The sequence below is a fragment of the Herpailurus yagouaroundi genome, unplaced genomic scaffold (assembly GCF_014898765.1).
Source record: "Herpailurus yagouaroundi ecotype Mexico unplaced genomic scaffold, PumYag 200, whole genome shotgun sequence".
Lineage (NCBI taxonomy): Eukaryota > Metazoa > Chordata > Mammalia > Carnivora > Felidae > Herpailurus > Herpailurus yagouaroundi.
In genome coordinates this window covers 4,417,657-4,436,179 of record NW_024412431.1, presented here as the reverse complement: position 1 = coordinate 4,436,179, position 18,523 = coordinate 4,417,657, and the positions used below count along the sequence as shown (strand labels likewise).

The window sequence follows — 18,523 nt, the reverse complement described above, 5'->3', positions numbered from 1 at the left end:
CCTCAGAGATTTTTTTTTTTTTTTTGTATTTTGTTTTAAGGTGTTTTTTTTTTTGATGTCTTATTTTTTATTTTTTGAGGACAGAGAGAGACAGCATGAACAGGGGAGGGCAGAGAGAGAGGGAGACCCAGAGTCCCAAGCAGGCTCCAGGCTCCGAGCTGTCGGCACAGAGCCCCACGCGGGGCTCGAACCCACAAATGCGAGATCATGACCTGAGCGGAAGTCGGACGCCCAACCGACTGAGCCACCTGGCTGCGCCCGTTTTTGGCTTTATTGAGATACACGTTTAAGAGGTACAGGATAATGATTTGACGTACGCATGTTGCACAACAATTAGTTAACATCTGTCACCTGATATGGTGACCAAAAATTGGTCTTTTCCCGCTTGTGATGGTGGAGGCTTGGGGAAGCTCAGGAGGGCTCTGCTGGGCCAGAGCACCCTCGAGGCAACGTTTAGGTGGTAGATGCCAGGGACGGGAGGCGGAGAGGCTGGGGCCCTCCAGCACGTCTCATGGGGGCACCTGGGTGGCTCAGTCCGTTAAGCATCCGACTTCGGCCCGGGTCATGATCTCGCGGTCTGTGAGTTCGAGCCCCGCGTCGGGCTCTGGGCCGACCGCTCGGAGCCCGGAGCCCAATTCGGATTCTGTGTCTCCCCCTCTCTCTGCCCCTCCCCCACTCACGCTCTGTCTCTGTCTCTCAAAAGTAAATAAACTTAAAAAACAAAACACAGGACCCTTCGTGAGCAACCAGGGGGTCGTGGCAGGACAAGACATTTTTCACCCCATCTCCCAGATGAGGAAACTGAGGCCCAGAGGGGTGAAACGACCTGCCAAGGTCCTATAGCCGAGGGTGGTGAAATCAGGACTCGAACCCAGCACTGGGCACTAAACATTACACCCCCTCCCCTCTTTCTGACTCTCCCCTTCTGTCTCCCTCTCTGCCTTGGTCCCTCTTATTCCACATCTGTCTCTGTCTCCTCCTCCTCCGCCTGTCTTCTCTGTCTCCCTCTCCCTCCCCACCTCTCTGTGCTTTTCCGTGCCTTTTCTGTCTCTGTCACTCCTTATTTCTCTCTTTCGGTTAACGTCAGCTAAGTAAGCAGCAAAGTGTGCGTAGTTGGTTGTGAATGTGTGTCCCTTGACACACGGCCGCTCGTGGTGGACACTGGTCTCTGACCTAAACCTTTTTTATTCATAGATGCTCACTGTGGCCAATATCAAAGCATCGGAATTTAGGGGGCTTGGGATCACGCATTCATTCAACAAACATTCCTTGAATGCCTCCTGTGTGCAGGTCGTCTTCCAGGCGCCTTGCATATGTAGTGAATGGAAAAGACAAAAATCCCTGTCTGGGGGGAGTTGACGTTTTAGCAGAGGGTGGAGTTGATCAACAACGTAACGAAGAGATTGTATGTATGTGTGTGTCAAGGGCCAAGTATCTTAAATATTTTAGGCTTCGTGGGCCATACAGTCTCTGTCGCAACTGCTCAGCTCACGTTGCGACAACGTGTGCTTTGCTCAGTCACAACAAAGCAGCCACGGAGAAAATACATGAGGGGATGGACATGGCTGTGTGCCAACAAAGCCAGAATTTACAAACACAAGTGGCTAGTCCATGGGTTCTTTGCAGACTCATGTGTGGGAGGGGGGTGGGCGCTTGGGGAGAAAAATTAAGCAGTAGAGGGGTTGTGGATCATCAGAGTGAGAGGTTGTAGTTCTCCGAATAAGCCCTGAAGGAGGTGAGGGGGGCCATGGAAGTATGTTAAGGAAGGAAGACCCAGGATAGCCAGTGCAAAGGCCCTGGGGCAGCAGCACGCCTGGTATTTGTGAGGAGCAGCAAGGTGGCTCACATGGCTGGTTGAGAGAGTAAGGGCAGACGAGGGAGGGGGTGAGGTCCCAGGAGGGGACAGGCGGAGAGGCTGTATAATTTATCATCCAAACCGGGACAGTTTTGAGAGCAAACAGGTAAAGGAGGACTCAAAAAAGAATTAACAGGCGTTGCCTGATCTACAATGGGTGTAAACTGGGACATTCGACCTCCCGCACCACCACTGTGGGACCTTGGCTCTTTCACGGTCAAACCCACATCATTTTTATCCGGGAGGCTGGGGAACTGGGTGTTCTCCTGAGCTAAATGTTTTTTTTTTTAACATCCTCTATACTTTTCTCTGAATGAACCGTTCTCAGAACATTAGAGGAAAATAAACCATAAAACAGAAGGCACTTCAGAATTTTACTGGGACTCAGTCATTAATTTGTTTGATGCGTGTTTACTGAATGCTCGCTGAGCTCCAGGCACCACACGGGGCCCCGGGGCCGAGGCTGGGATGAATCCGCATCTCCTTTAAGGCTCTCCTGGCCCAACCATTTTAGATGGAAACCACTACATAAACGCAGCGAAGGGGTGAAGTAGGGGAAAAAAAATTCACTCTGTTGCAAGCCCGAAGGCTGGTTCTCACCCCAGCTGTGCCCTCCACACCCTGTGTGAGCCAGCAAATCACCTTGCCTTCCTCAGCCTCAGTTTCCCCATCCACCGGGTCTGGAAATTGTGGAAATCACGGGGCATTTTCGTTGGCTCGGAAGTCCTCTACTAAAGCGATAGTGCGGGATCGCATTCCAGGGGAAGAGCCTGATCCTTTGGACCCGAGATAAACACAGTCTTGCCTCCTTAGTGTTATTTAAACAGTCCACCCCCCAGGGACCTCAGGGTTCCGTGCATTCGCCATGCCGCCGATGCTCGGTAAGCACCTACTGCGTGCTGCTCGGTAAGCACCTACTGCGTGCTGCTCAGTAAGCACCTACTGCGTGCCGGGTGCCGTCCTGGGCACTGGGGAGCTGACGTGTTAGGGAGCAAAGGCCATTTGCAAACAAGCACGTGTATGAATTGACTAGGTGATTCAGAGAGCAGAGCATGCTGGGAGAAGAATGGATGTCTGGCAGGGCTGGAGGGGGCGGCTGGAGGGAGTCCTTTGGGCCGGGAGGTCCAGGAAGGCTTCTCTGAGGGGGGGGCACTGTAGGAGCTGAAGGCTGAGTGGTGAGGAGGAGTCAACCACACCAAGATCGAGGGGACACCGGGCTCCGGGCAGAGGCTCGGGGAACAGAAACACGTAGCACACTGTAATCTGGAACTTTACCTTTTGGCGTACCGATGTCTCCAATGGACGTGCCGGAGACATTCTTTTTCCACACGCGCCTCCTGAGCTCCATGGAAGGGTCATTGAGAAAGTGACATTTGAGATGAAGGACTTGACAGAGTAAACTGAGGAGGCAGCAGGGTGTATCGGCCAGGAAAACTACGTTAGGCGGCAGTAACAAACATCCCCCAAAGTCCCCGCGACGTTAATAACAACAAATCTCCTTTCTTGCTCACGCTACATGTCCAGTGTGGGTTGGCAGTGGAGGAGAGGGGGCCGTGTGCAACATGGTCACTTGAGAGCCAGCTCTGGAGCCGCCTGGACCTTGCCACTCGCTGTCCCAAAAGGAGAGAGGCCCCTGAGGGTCCCACAGTGACACTTCAGTGCTCTGGTCCAAAAGTGGCACGGCTATTTCCATCCACTCCTTACCGGCCAGCAGCCATCGTGTGGCCGTCAGCCAACCACAGGGGGACCAGAACAGGCCATCCTACCATGTCGCCGGAAATACTCAGTGACAGCACTAATGGGGAATAGTGTTCCAGGCACCAGGACTCCTTGAGCCTTTGGAGGAAAGACAGGACTCTAAGAGCACATCCTTTTCAGTGTCACTGATGACAAGTGAGCAAGTTTCCATCCTCCTTCCGTTCCCCAGACCCAGACTCGTGCACACACCCGCCCTTTACCTGAACTGCCAGAGGAGGTCAGACCCAGGAGGGGAGGTTTGGGCCGCCCCACATTCTCTGCCGTCACTGTGGCCACGGCAGCTCCAGCCTTTCTGCCTGGGAAATCTAGTTCCCGTCTTGCTCCCGAGCAGACCCCACGGGAAGCCCACTTGGTGATCAAAACCCGCGCCTGTCCGTGCACCAACTCCTTCTCCATGGGTTGTTGGATCCAGAGCGTGGAACGGAATCATTTGGGCCAGACTGGAAAGAGAGCACAGCACGTTCTCTGCCAGTCCCGGGGAGAAAATCAAACAAGGGAGAGGGGAAGAGGGAGAACAGGTTGAGAACTAAGGACGCGGGCTGGGCGGGGAACTTGGACGCGCCTCTCATTCAGTCATTCAACAAACATTTATCGAGCAGTACTTGCATGCCTGGCATTGTGCTAGGGAACACAGCAGGGACCAGAAAAAGCGCTGTCCTTGTTCCTTGTGGAACTGACATCCCAGCTGGGGAGGTAGGCAGTGATCAGGAGAAATAAACAAAGCGTAGAAAGGGTGAAGCGCTAAGGGCAAAGATAGAGCAGGAAACGGGGTTAGCAGTGGAGGGTCATCAAAGAGGGCTTCCTGGAGAAGGTGACTTCTGAGCAAAGACCTGGAGGAGGTGAGGGAAGAGCCATGTAGGAATCTAGGAGGAGAGCTTTCCAGGCGGGGGTGGGGCAGCAGGTGCAAAGGTCCTGGGGTGGGGCTATGCCTGGGGCATTTGAGGAGCCAAAAGGAGCCCATGTGGCTGGAGCAGAGTTATCCGAGGTTAGAGTGACAGAGGGGCTTGGGGCCCGGGCGCGGGGCTTCCATCTGTGGCTGCCATCACATGGAGGCCAGAAGTCTGAGACTAAGATGTCAGCAGGGCCATGCTCCCTCTGAGACTCTGAGAAGAATCCTCCCTCGCCTCTTCCTGGCTTCTCCTTCTGGCTGTTGACCCTTGGTGTTCCTTGGCTTCTCTCCACCCTCTGCCTCCGTGATCATGTGGCTCTTCTCTCCCCTGCGCGTCCCTGTCTCCACCTGGTGTTTTCCTCTTTAAAAGGACGCCAGTCATATTGGACTAGCCCCCCCCCCCATCACGACCTCGTCTTAACTCGATGGCAGCTGCCGAAACCCTATTTCCAAGTAAAGTCACATTCCCAGGTACCGGGGTTATAAATTCAGCACATCTTCTGGAGGGACACAGCGTAACCCAGAACAGACCTTGGGCATGGAACTTTACCTCTCTGTGCCTCAGTTTCCTCACCCAGGAGGATGGGAAGGATTACGCACCAGCTTTGGGGGTCCATGGGAGGATTAAACGAGCTCGGGTAGACCGAGTGCCTGGCCCTGTGGATGTCTGTTATCATCCTGGCCAGCATGTCATGGCCCAGAGGGCCCTAAGCCCGTTGGGGAGCTGGGGTGTGGGCAGAGTCTGAGATGAAGGGGCCGCCTCGGTTCCGAGGGGCCTCAGCCATTTCTCCCCATTCCATCCTGCATCCCCCCCCTCCCCCCGACACACGCCCGCTGCTCTGTTCCCATGCCAAGCCTGTTTCCTGAGATGGCCCAGACTATTTCTTGTGTTGGCTGGTAAGGGCTTTCTCTCCCTGGACTATATTTAGCCTAAGAAATAGGCATGAGAACCCTCAGCTGCCACAGCACTGGAAAGGAAAAGCACAAAGCCAGTCGTGCCTTCTGTCCAGCCCTGTTCTGCTGACTCCATTCTTTTTTCCAGAACCTTCTAGCAGCACAGCATTGGAACTTTGGGTGTTTCTGGGAAGAAAGGCAGGAGCTAGGAGCCCTGGCCTATTAATTGTCCCCAGAACCTGTCTGTGTCTGCGATGAATGCTGACTTTGTCTTATTTTCCTTTTTTTTTTTTTTTTTAATCACGGTGAAATACACAGAACACAAAATGTACTATCTTCACCGTTTTTAAGTGTCCAGTTCCACGGCATTAAGTACATCCTCATTGTTGGGCAGCCGTCGTCACCACCCATCTCCAGGACTCATTACGTCTTGCAAACTGACACTCTGTCCCCACCGAACACTGACTCGCCACCCCCTCCCCCAGCCCCTGCCGACTTCCTGTCTCTGTGAATCTAGGGACCGCACAGAAGTAGAACCCTACAGCATTTGTGTTTTTATGACTGGCTTATTTCACCCAGCGTGGTGTCCTCAAGATTCATCCATGTTGTGCCATGGATCAGAATGTCCCCGCTTATACCTCCTCCCCAAAGGGTGCCCCATCAGGACCTCAAGCATCGTTGACTGGTTGGCCTGTTTTTGTGTTTCGTATAACGGAATCTTACATCCATGTTCCTTTGTGTCCGGCTTCCTTCGCTCGACACGCACTCTGTAAGGTTTCATGTGACAAGTGGTGGTCATTCATTGCATGCTGTGCCATTTATTTATCCTCTCTCTTGTTGTCGAGGGGGATTCAGATTATTTCCAGTTTGGGGCTATTATGAAGATCGCCACTGTGAACAACCTTGTGTGTGCCTTTGGCTTACGCAGGTTCACGTTTCTGTTGGGTAACTATCCAGGACTCAGGAGGGGAATCTCCGGGTGGTCGTGCGGGGACGTGACTAATTTCAGCAGCAGCTCCCAACCCATCTTCCAAAGTGGTTGGACCATGTGCTGTGGATTGAACCGTGTCCTCCCTCCTCCAGTTCATACATAGAAGTCCCAACCCCCAGCACCTGAGAATGTGACCTTAATTGGAAGTGGGGTCATTGTGGGAAGATGAGGTCATCAGGGGGGACCCCAATCCAGTATGACTGCTGGGGGAGGAGGTGGGGGAGGAATTTGGCCGCAGAGACAGACATGCACACGAGGAGGACGTCACGCGGAGGTGAGGGTGGGGACCACAGCAATGCCTCTGCAAGCCAAGGAACCACTAAAGGCTGTTTTCAGTGAATCCCCAGACTCCAGGAGAGAGGCATGGGGCAGGTTCTCCCTGGAAGCCTCCAGAAGGAACCAGCCTGGTCGACACCCTGATCTTGAACGTCTGACCTCCAAGCACCGTGAGACAATAAATTTCCGTTGTTTTAGGCCACACAGTTGTGGTTCTTTGTTACCCAGACACAGGACCCTCATCCACCATGTCACCCTCCCATGAGCAGCGTGTGACGATTACAGATCCTCTAGGCTTTCCAGCACCTGGCCGTATGTGTCCTTCTCATTCGGGCCTTTCTGCTTGGTGGCAACAGCATTAGACGTGCTTTTAAAGGTGAGCTTTTAAAGCCACTCTTGGGGGCCCCACATTGTGCAGATGGCCCAGAGCTGATGAGCCACCCGAAAGCTCCTCTGCTCCGGCGGCTGATGCCAAGGCATCTCCAGCACAGAGGTTAAGTCCATGGGCTCTGGGATCCAATCCCATGCTCGTCACCAGCTAGCTCCGTGACCTTGGGCTGGCACTTTTGTCTTTCTGGGCCTCAGTTTCCCCAGCCATATAATGGGCATGATGATAAAATAGGGTATGCTGACTAACTAAGCTAATGGCTGATGTACTTAGAAGAGTGTCTGGCACGAGTAAATACTCCATAAGCACTGCTTTTTTATATTTCTCTCTTTCTTTCTCGCTCTCTCTTCTGGATTTTCATCCCTTCCTTTTACTTCCTTCTTGGCACACTGTTCTGTTCTCCCAGAGAAGAATGTTCTACTTGTGGACTTCTCCCCACCTTGAAAACTGAGCTGGGCGCTTCCAGGAATATTTTTGAGATTGACATTGAGGCTGCAGGGCACAGAGGAGGGAGACATTTGAGGAAAAGGCTCACAGCCCTGTTGGTTGTCTTGGTGATTTAACCCGGGAGTCAGACTCTGCCTTCATGCACCCTCCTGGAAGGGAAAAGTGTGACTGTGTCAGAGAGGAGGAGGGAACCAGGGGTTCGTTTGTACATTTTGATTGGGCTTTTTTTTTTTTTCTCTCTCTCCTCATGGATTTTGGTCTGGGAAGTTCTGAGTTTCATGCTGGTTCCTGAGTCCTGTGAGGGCTACATGATTAGGAGGGGGCTTTGTGCTTCTAATGATACCTCTCAGGTTTCCCCTGCTAATTGATCCTGTGTTCTATTTCCTTGTCTGGGCTGCCAGAGCTCTAGGACTCCACAGGCCACGGACATCTGAGGGCAGAGGTCCCCCTTCTCCCACTGAACACTCACCCGCTTTCCCTCTCACCTCCCACAGAGCAACGATGCCTCAGGGAACACTTGGAACTGGTTGTACTTCATCCCCCTCATCATCATTGGTTCCTTTTTTATGCTGAACCTCGTGCTGGGTGTGCTGTCAGGGTAAGTGTCTGGTAATCTCCCCATCCCACTCCCCCCTCACCATCTTCTGACCATAAAGAGGCCATCGAACCTTTGTTTTCATACTCCAGGCGGAGGCAGAGAGTAGGCTTCTTCCCTTGTCTTGGGTTAGCCAGAAAGTTATTAGCAAGTCAGGTACAGATGCACAGGCTGTGCACTGCTGACAGCACCCAGCAAAAGGACTCAAGGGGGCTGAAATCCGGTGCAACTCCGACTCACAACCCTGCGCCCCTGGCATTGAGCAACCTCCACCCAGGAAAAGGGAGCTTCTTTCCAATGCAGACCTCTCATTCAGAAGTCTTTCCCAGCACACAGCCCATCACACGAGAAAATTCTATAGAGCGTTACTGTCTATAATTAACATTAAAAAAAAAAAAAACAAAAAACAGTAGATTGGGTTCTCCCCTTCCTGTTTTCCAAATGCAAAATCTCAATATACAGTCAAGCATGCATTTCCATGACGCATATTGCCCCGTACCCCCAGGATCGGGTATTGGGTGTTTTGTGGGGTTTTTTGGCTTACTCATAAATAGATTTTCTTTTTCTCATCACAAGAAGTCTGGGGAGCAGCCTAGTGGCTCCACGGTGCCATCAGGGACCCCCGTTCCTTCTGGTTTTCTGCTCTGACGTCCTTACCAGGCAGAGGCTTTCGGTCTCGTGGATGCCTCATGGTCTGAAAGTGGCTGCCTCACACTCACAAGAGAGCCACCGCATGTTCCAAACACGAAGAGGAGGGAGGGGAAGGGGAAGGGGGGGGAGGGCACATATGAGGGAAGGGAGGCTGTGGCAGGAAATCAGCTTATGTCTCCTTGGCCTGACCTAAAATAGGGCTTCAAATCTTCTTCACCCGGGAGTGCAGAGAATGAGAAGGGGGTGTGCAGCCTTCGGTTTGACTTGTTTCCTCTAGCTGGGGTGCAGCTGTTGGATAATGTGGGAAGCTGGCAGAAACACCCCCATCCCTGTGGTGCTCTCCCAGAAGACCTGATTCCTCGTGTTAAAGTCCCCTGCCCTCCTGGGGTTTTCGAACCCCTGAATACGCGCGCGCGCACGCACACGCATGCACACGCACGCACAGTCCCTAAGACGTTTACAACGGCCACGCCCGGCTCTTTCCTGCTTCTGCAGGGAGTTTGCCAAAGAGAGGGAGCGGGTGGAGAACCGGCGGGCCTTTCTGAAACTGAGGAGGCAGCAGCAGATCGAACGGGAGCTCAACGGGTACATGGAGTGGATCTCAAAAGCAGGTGAGGCCCGTTCATCCTGGGGCCTGGGAACCATAATCCCCAGGCCCCGGAGCGCGCACGGAGTCCTGCACGCGACTTGAAGGTGGGTGAGGGGAGGGCCTGGGCGGGGGAGCAAAGAGGGCCCCTGACCAAGGAGCCCCACTTCCCAGAGGCCGGAATCTGGGCTACGGCAGCGGGACTTCCGGGGTGAAGCCAGGATAGGACATCGCCTCCTCCGTTGCCGTCAACAAGAGATGGGGCTCCGACGTTCTAGTGAGGGAGACAGAAAAGAAACAAGTACGGACGACGCGGGGTGCTCCCCAGTGCCGAGGAGAAAAATAACGCAGCTTAGGAAGTAGAAAAGAGTTGGAGGAGGTGGGCTGGTCAGAGAGGATCTCTCCGAGGAGGTGATGTCCGAGCAGACCCGAAGGAAGCCGTGTGGATGTCTAGCGAAGGGTGTTCCGGGCAGAGGGGATAGCAGGTGCAAAGGTCCTGGGGTAGGGGCAGCGTTGAGTCATAGCAAAGCTGCCGCGATCAGCAAGAGGAGAGCGAAGGTGGCCGGGCAGACCCTTGCCCTTCCTGGTCCGAGGGAACGCGTCCCAGGAGAGCCCCGTAGACGCTGGAGCTTAACTCTGTGCTCTTCCTCCTCAGAAGAGGTGATCCTCGCCGAGGATGAAACCGACGGGGAGCAGAGGCATCCCTTTGATGGTAACTGCTCTGAACCTGGCTCAGGGGGTGGGGGGGTGGCTCCTGGGGGGAGACCAGAGCAGCCAATGCTGGGGCCTCCAGGGGATGGACGTTCAGAGCCCAGGTGACACCAAGCACAAACACAAGACCAGGTCAGGACCAGGAGGATACAGGGAATGGCAGGAATCTGCGGCTTTCGGGAATTTCAGGACGTCGGCGCAGGTTTTTCGTGTTCTGGCCTGCCCTTTCTGCTTTAACCCCGTGCCTCAGTTTTCCGCATCCGTGAAATGGGCATTATGATAATAATACCTACCTCATCGGATAGTTTATGAAGATTACATTAATGCTTGCAAATACAACGCCTACTTGACTCAAGGTCATGACTCACCATCTGTGTTTGCTGAATAAATAAATAGCCAAGAATCCGGCTTACTGTTCAGGACCATGGTCTCACGGTTGGGAATTCGGTGAGACAGAGCAAGGGCTTTGGATCGAAAATACCAGGCGAGGGGCGCCTGGGTGGCGCAGTCGGTTAAGCGTCCGACTTCAGCCAGGTCACGATCTCGCGGTCCGTGAGTTCGAGCCCCGCGTCGGGCTCTGGGCTGATGGCTCGGAGCCTGGAGCCTGTTTCCGATTCTGTGTCTCCCTCTCTCTCTGCCCCTCCCCCGTTCATGCTCTGTCTCTCTCTGTCCCAAAAATAAATAAAAAACGTTGAAAAAAAATTTAAAAAAAAAAAAGAAAGAAAGAAAATACCAGGCGAGAGCAGGAAGTAAAGGAGCTAGGGTTTATCTCGGAGGGTTACAAAATGGATTTTACTCTTTGCGGGGGAGGGGAAGAAGTGACCCACGGGGGTGTCTAAATCATTTTGTTGGAAGCGTGTGCCTGAACTCGCTGTCCCCTGGAGAGCCCGTGGGGGAGGAGCGGAACCTAAACACTGAGCAAAGGGATCCTCAGTCCCGGCCGGCCTGGCAAGCGTACTAAAGGTCAAGGGTGGGCTGCCTTCATTAGGGGTCACTGTATATCCGGTCCCAGGCATCCCCCAGGGGTAATGACAACTGAGAGCCCAGACCTCAGTCTCTAAAGTCAGACTGAACAGGACGTGGTTCTCGTCTCGACCCCTTGGGCAAAGTCATGTAACCCCTCCCCCCCCCCGAGCCTCGGTCTCCCCGTCTGCAAAATGGGCATACTCTTCCCTCCCACCAAACCGGATTGCCGTGAGGGTTAAACCCAACACCCCGCAGAGCATCCCTGACAGAACAACACCTGGGGCCGAGGACGCAGGGGCGCCGAGGTGTGGTTCCGGTGTCCAAAAGGGTAACGTCTTTTTCTCTTGCCATGTTTCCATTGTTGGAGCTCTGCGGAGAGCCACCATAAAGAAAAGCAAGACCGACCTGCTCAACCCCGAGGAGGCCGAGGACCAGCTGGCCGACATCGCCTCCGTGGGTGAGTCTGTCCAGCTGCATCCTGGCGCTCGGTTGTCACCGGTGGCGTCAGAGATGCGCGCTGAAGGCCTGGGACCCCCTCCTCTGCCCCTTGCCACCTTTGTCTCCTGGAGGAGGTGACGCGATTATGGGAATAACCGCGGCGCCTCTCTCCTGGTACCGTCCGTGGAGCTTAAACTAAATAATCCACAGTAAGCATTCAGAAGGGCGCCCGGCACAGCATAAGCTCCCAGTAATGGTATTACGATTCGTCAGCACTCACGGAGGGGCTGCTCTTACGAAGGGCCGGCTGTGAATAGGATGGGAAACCAAATCCCGACCCGCGTGGGCCTTGCGGTCCAGGGCAGGACGCAGAGGTTAAACAGGTAGTTCCCGAAATAAGCCTGTCGTGATCGTGGCGCTGCTGAGGAGACGCCCCGGGTTTGGCGTGCTCTGGAAGAATGGGGGGTGGTCAGGGAAGGCTTCTCGGAGGAGGCGACATTGAAGCTGAGGACTGCAGGATGAGTATAGGAGTTGGCCGTGGCCGTGAAAGCAGAGAGAGCCAGGCGGAAGGCTGTGCTCGGTCTGTTGCTGTTGGTCCTTGCCAAGGGCGGAGCCTGGGGAGGAGGGGACATTTGCTCTTTCCCTGCGCGCCCCTGCTGATTGAGACTGTGTTGCTCCCGACCTTCTCCGGAGAGACTAGATTATATTTTGAACAAAAAATTTTTTTCTTTGAGAAAGAGAGAGAGAGAGACAGAGCAAGCAGGAGAGGGGGGCAGAGAGAGAGGGAGAGAGAGAGAATCCCAAGCAGGCCCCATGCTGTCGGCACAGAGCCCGATGTGGGACTCAAACTCACGAACCTGAGCCCAAACCAACCTGAGTCAGGCGCTCAACCGACTGAGGCCCCCGGGCGCCCTGAAGTGGGTTTTGACACATTCCAGTAATGAAAGCGGGAGAGCATCCAGGCAGGGGAAGTAACACGTGACCTTGCGGGGAAAGGGAGGGAGGGGAGGAAGGAAGGGGAGAAGGGAATTTAATATATACACGTGGTTCTGATCCACGGGCACCAGCTATTCCATACGCTACTGTTTTCGCTCCCCCCTGGTTTTTGACCTTGTGCGCTGGGTTTTGACATCATTTCCACTGCAGCCCCATCCTCGCGGAGGGTGGCGCCCCCGTAGTTCTGGGGTGGCTTAGCCGTGGCTCTGTCCTGTGGTGTTGGAGTTTCCAGTGTTTTGCCCCTCCAGAGGAGCACCACCGCGAGCATTTATGTTCAATTACTGCCCCCACCCTTTGGGCGTGTTTCCTTGGGGATAATTACAGGATCAAAGATATCAACAGCTTTTCAACGCATTACACAGAGCCCTTCTGGGTTTCAGAAACACCGACCCCATGTATAAACCTGCCAAGCACTCATACGTTCAACGGATCGCCCCCTCCCCAGCCACTGCGTATTGCCCATTTAATTCCCTTTCCCAGCTAAGTAGGTCTGTAATGATACCTTCAAGCTCGTTTCAATTTGCATTTTTAAGTTCTAGCCACAACCCTCTTTTGCCTTGTAATGCTGAGCTAGACCTATTTCGACTTGTGGGTGCATCTGTGTCCCTCCCCCCACAGCAAGTTCAAGAACAGGAGCACTCCCAACAGTGGTCTGTGTGTTTGATCCGTCAGTCTGGCTCACACACCAAAAGATTGGCATACTCGAGTCAGGATCGCCTCTGTGGATAAGATTGGGTACCTGCTCCCCACTGATGGAGAGGTTATTTTTCATCAGTCATCCTAGAAAAGATGGAAAAGTGATACTACCCAATGTTGGCAAGGATGTGGGGAAATGGGCATGGTCGTGTGCTGAGCGTAGGAGTTTGGTTTGCACGGTTTCCACCGTGTGGTTGGGTATCATTTAACTGTAGATGTTTCTATTCTTTGACCCGGCATTTCTGCTGCAAAAATAGTTCTTCCACGTGTGCAAAAGATCGATGCCTCTTCTCAACAGCGTTGTCTCTGGTGTGCAAAAAAGTGAGAACCGAAAGAGCCCGGCTGGCTCTGTCGGTAGAGCGTGCAACTCTTGATCTTGGGGTGGTGAGTTGGAGCCCCGTGTTGGGTAGAGAGATGACTTAAAATCTTTTAAGTGAAAACACACACAAGGAAATAAAGTGAAAACCAGAGACAACCCGCATGCCCAGAAATGGGGAGACAACTGAAGAAATTGCAGTATTTACATACGATGGACTGTTACGCAGCCAGGAAAAAGAACATGGCTGCTGCTCGCATGGAAAGATGTTTGAAAGCGATTTCTCAGTGAAAAAAGCAAACGGCACGGCATTATATAAAATGTATGATCCCATTGCAAGAACAGTATTAAGTACGAGAGGTACTTAAAATGTGAGGGATTTTCTTTCACTTTCTACACGACAATTTTCTAAAAACGTACAAAGGAGTGACGGGCATTTCTTTTGAAATCAGAAAAGTAATTAACTACGGTTAAAGTTACTTAAAAGCAACACAGACTGGGGGCGCCTGGGTGGCTCAATCAGTTGCGTGTCTGACTCTCGATCTCGGCTCAGGTCACGATCTCAGGGTCGCGAGACTGAGCCCCGAGTTGGTCTCTGTGCTGACAGTGTGGAGCCTGCTTGGGATTCTCTCTCTGTCTCTGTCTCTGTCTCTGTCTCTGTCTCTCTCTCCCTCTGCCCCTCGCCACCCTGTGCTCTCGCCCTCTTTTAAAAAATGAATTAAGTACGTAAGCAAGTAGGTAAAAAATATTTTAAAAAAAAGCAACGAGAGACTGATCGTGAGGACTCTGATAGCTGTACAGGCTGGGAAGAATTTGGTGGAAAGCAGAGAAAGCTTCACGGAGGAGGCGTTTGTTGTTTTGTTTTTTGGTTTTGGTTTTTGAAAAAAATGTCTTTAATGTTCATTTAATTTTTGAAAGAGAGAGAGAGAGAGAGAGAGAGAGAGAGAGAGACAGAGTGTGAGCACGGGGGAGGCAGGGAGAGAAGGAGACCCAGAATCCAAAGCAGACTCCAGGCCCCGAGCCGCCAGCACAGAGCCCGACGCGGGGCTCGAACCCACGAGCCGTGAGATCGTGACCTGAGCTGACGTCCACCGCGCGAGCGACTGAGCCACCCAGGCGCCCCGGGAGGGGTTTGTTTCTAAGCTGGGCTTTCTGTGGAACGGGGAGAGAGCATCCGTTTGCGACGGCTGCCGTAATAAAGTAGCATAGGCTTGGGGGGCTTAACAGCAGAAATCTAGTTTCTCACAGTTCTGGAGACTGGAGTTCCTAGCTCAAGGCGTCCATCAGGGTTGGCTGCTTCTGAGGCCTCCCTCCAAGGCTGTAGACCAGGCTGATAGACCCCTCCCTGTGTCTTCACACGGTCTTTCCTGATCTCTTCTTACAAGGACCCCAGTCAGTATCGGATTAGGGCCCACCTACAGGACCTGAGTTTGCGTTATAATTCGCTCGTTAAAGACCCCGGCTCCAAATAGGCTCGCGTTCCGAGGTACTAGGGGATAAGACTCCGGCATATGAATCTGGGGGATCCAGGTGAGTACCTAACAGGGGGGCCAGCCAAGAAGCCATGAGACAGACTCACAGATGGTTCGCCCGTGGGAGACCCTGCTCGTGAATTGGTGGCCGACGTAAGAGACCTTGCTCCTTGGAGAATGCAGGGATAAGCACGTGATAAGGGGAAGGACGGGAAACCAGAGTGGGAAGCGGTCGGACTGAGAGCCATGGCTGTCCCGTGCCCTTTCTGTTAACAGAGCAGGCGACGTTCAGCTCTCCAGACGGGTCCCAGACGTAGGCCAGGGGCTCGGTGTCCCCGGACCAGGTTTGCCCCGGGCAAACCCACCAAACTCCAGCCCCTTTGCCCGATGGCTCAGAAACGCACAGGAAGGGGCCCCCCCTCCAGCCAGTACCCCAAAGGACACCTCTGGAATTCCCCTTCTGACCGGGAAATGACTTGACTTGCGTTTCCGTAAGTGAGACCAGCTGAGCGTTTCGGAATGAGGCCAGAGCCGTGCGTCTGCCGTCGAACCCTGGACCGCAGCGAGCACAGCCTTGCGCAGTTGGTGTTTCTCCCGCGCGGTCCAGTCAGCCGATGAGCGCCTCACAAAGCTGTCTCGTCTGCAGCTGACGAACATACTGCTGAAATCTGGAATTTGAGTCGTCTATAGGAAAAGCTGAGCCGTGAATGGAAGCTGCCATCACAACCAGCTCTTCAGGAAAATTAGATTCCTTTTACATGACTTTTGATCGGAAGCTCTGCGAGGGCTATATCCGTCGGCCAGGGCCGCGTAACGTAGTGTCAAAACTGGGCAGCTCGAAGCCATCCTTGGCAATCCCCGGCGTCTGTGTGCATCACCGGACTCCGGCCTCTGTTGCCACACGCTTTTCTCCTCGTGCACCTGTGTGGCTCTTCTCCTCTTATAAGGACACCAGTCACCGGATTTAGGACCCACCCTGATCGAGTTGGGCCACATCTTCACTTGATGACATCCACGGAGACCCTTAACTTCCAAGTAAGGTCACGTTCACAGATCCCAGGGGTTAGGACTGGAACACGTCTCTCTGAGGGGCACAATTCAACCTGCAGCTTGGGCAGGACCCGTTTCAACTTATGGACGATTTCAGGGGCATGTAAAGTGCCCCAAGTCCCCATCTTAAGCCTTGGTGGTGACAGGCTTCTGTCCTCACGGCAGGACATTCCAGACCGCTACTGGTCACCTGTGGCTCTTGATCCCTTGGGCAGAGCCAGTGTGAGCAAAGAGGTGCTTCATTCTTCTAACACATCAGATTCAGAAGTCTTAGCCCAAGAAAAAGAGTGTGAAACGTCTCTTTAACGTATTTCTATACTGATGCCGTGTTGAAATGATAATGTTTTGGATCTGTTGGGTTCCATAAAATCTCTTATTAAATTTTTTTTTTCAACGTTTATTTATTTTTGGGACAGAGAGAGACAGAGCATGAACGGCCGAGGGGCAGAGAGAGAGGGAGACACAGAATCGGAAACAGGCTCCAGGCTCTGAGCCATCAGCCCAGAGCCTGACGCGGGGCTCGAACTCACGGACCGCGAGATCGTGACCTGGCTGACGTCGGACGCTTAACCGACGGCGCCACCCAGGCGCCCCTATTAAATTTTTTTTTAATGTTTATTTATTTTAGAGAGAGAGAGAGGGAGACACAGAATCCCAAGCAGACTTCAGGCTCTGAGCCATCAGCACAGAGCCCCACGGAGGGCTCGAACCCACGAACCGTGGGATCGTGACCTGAGCTGAAGTCGGACGCTTAACCGACGGAGCCATCCAGGCGCCCTGTCTTATGAAAATATTTGTAAAATCTAAGAATTGCCTGCAGCTGCCATTCCAGACCACAGAGAAAAGCTAGAGACAAGAACGTATAGAGAAGGGGAGAGTGGGTCCAAGCGAGTGTGAGATACAATCCAGGTGATACGCAGCTAGCAGGGACCTAGCACGTAGTAGGTGTTCAGTTAACATGCACTTCCCTTTTGCTTCCCAGTGGGTGCTGTGCTTGTGGGACATGTCTCCGGGCCAGTGATCAGGAAAGACTTGCTCGATAAATTGGCACATGAACTCGGTCTTCACTGGAGCACTGGGGGTTCTAGTAGAAGATTATGATGGCCATGGTGGCCAGCATGGGGCTAAGGCGTATTCTCCCAGCGGCCCTGTGAGTGGGCAGTGTGGTTGTCCCGGTTTACAAACGGAGGCACTGAGGCCCCAAGATGCGAGGTGTCTTGGCCAAGGTCACCGTCTGGTTGGCAATGGAACGGGTTTTCGGTGGGGCTCCAGCAGGAGTGGGGGGTGGGGAGCCTCCCGCCCACTGTGACTGAGCTCTCCCTCCTCCTCCCCTCGGAGCATCCCAACCTGACCTGAGACCTTCAAAAGTCTCCACTCTTTGTCATGCACTATGGACGCCTGCGGATCCCACGTCTTTGGGAGCTGCCAGACATGCCCCAACTGAGAAGGGGCCGCGAGGAGCCCCGCTGGGGTTCTCAACGGCTGTGAGGTCAGGCAGGTGACGGACATGAGGGAGAGAGGGTCCCGCCACCAGGGCTGGCCAGCTGCCGCCGAGCGGGCGTGTGTGTTCACAGTTTTGTGCGTGGGAAGGGAGTGGCGCCCTGGGAGACGTTTGCCGCGTCCCGTGCTGGTCGGATGCTGCTGATGCACCTGCTGGGTGGACGAATGAGTGAATGGACAAATCAACCAATGAGCGCATGAGTCGATGAACAATGAATGGGCCAAGGGTCAGTGTCAGCCAACAAACGAAAGCCCTGGAAGGTGCTCAGGAAGAGATCACTTAGAAGATCGGAGCTGCGGACCTTCCCCTAAACCTGTCCGCTCTCAGTGCGTGGCATCTCGGTCCCTCCAGGGGCTCAGGCCAGAGACCTTGGCTCCCCTGTCTCTCTCACACCCACACTCGGCCGGCCGCGGGCGTTGAAATCTCCCTGAAGTAACACATCCCCAGTCTGCCCACTCTTCTGCCTTCCCAGCCACCGCGGAGTCCGGCCGTCATTATTGCTGGCCTGGACCAATGCAGTCCCCTCCCTCGTCTTGCCCTGGCCTTCCAGACTGTTCCCCGCCCCCCCCCCCCGCCCTGCAGCAGCTAGAGGGCGCTTGTGAGCAGCTGAGTCAGTTCTCCCCACGGCCCCGCAAAGCCCCGCTCATTCCGCAGGGTCCCCACCCTACCCTCAGCTCCTCCTTGTCTCCCCTCCTCTTCTCCACTCCAGCCATACTGGTTTCCTTATGCCATTCCCCAGATAGGTCAGGCAGGCATATTTCTGCCTCAGGATCTTTGCACTTACTGTTTCCTCTGCCCACAAATACTAAGGGGGCTTAAACCAATGCCTTCACCTTGACCGCTTGGCTTGAATATGGCAGCCTGCCCCATGGTCCCTCCTGAGGCTCCCCAGCCCCTTACACTCCTGTCCTTTTTCTTTTTGCCAAAGCACATGGCACCTTCCATCACACTATTACTTTTTTTTTTTTTTTTTTTTTTTACCATATTTGCTCTCTCTCTCCCCAAATGGAGATTAGTCCCAGGAAGACAGGGCTCTGCTAACTAGAG

At 53.7% G+C, this 18,523-nt stretch overlaps 1 protein-coding gene across 1 annotated transcript in view; it reads left to right on the top strand.

The window, feature by feature from the left end:
* Positions 1-18,523, top strand: part of CACNA1A (calcium voltage-gated channel subunit alpha1 A) — a 270,223-nt gene that overhangs the window by 177,261 nt on the left and 74,439 nt on the right. The window contains exons 9-12 of the mRNA XM_040450093.1: positions 7,993-8,096; positions 9,240-9,355; positions 9,986-10,042; positions 11,375-11,464. Coding sequence (XP_040306027.1) covers positions 7,993-8,096; positions 9,240-9,355; positions 9,986-10,042; positions 11,375-11,464 — 367 coding nt within the window. The remainder of the gene's footprint in view (positions 1-7,992; positions 8,097-9,239; positions 9,356-9,985; positions 10,043-11,374; positions 11,465-18,523) is intronic.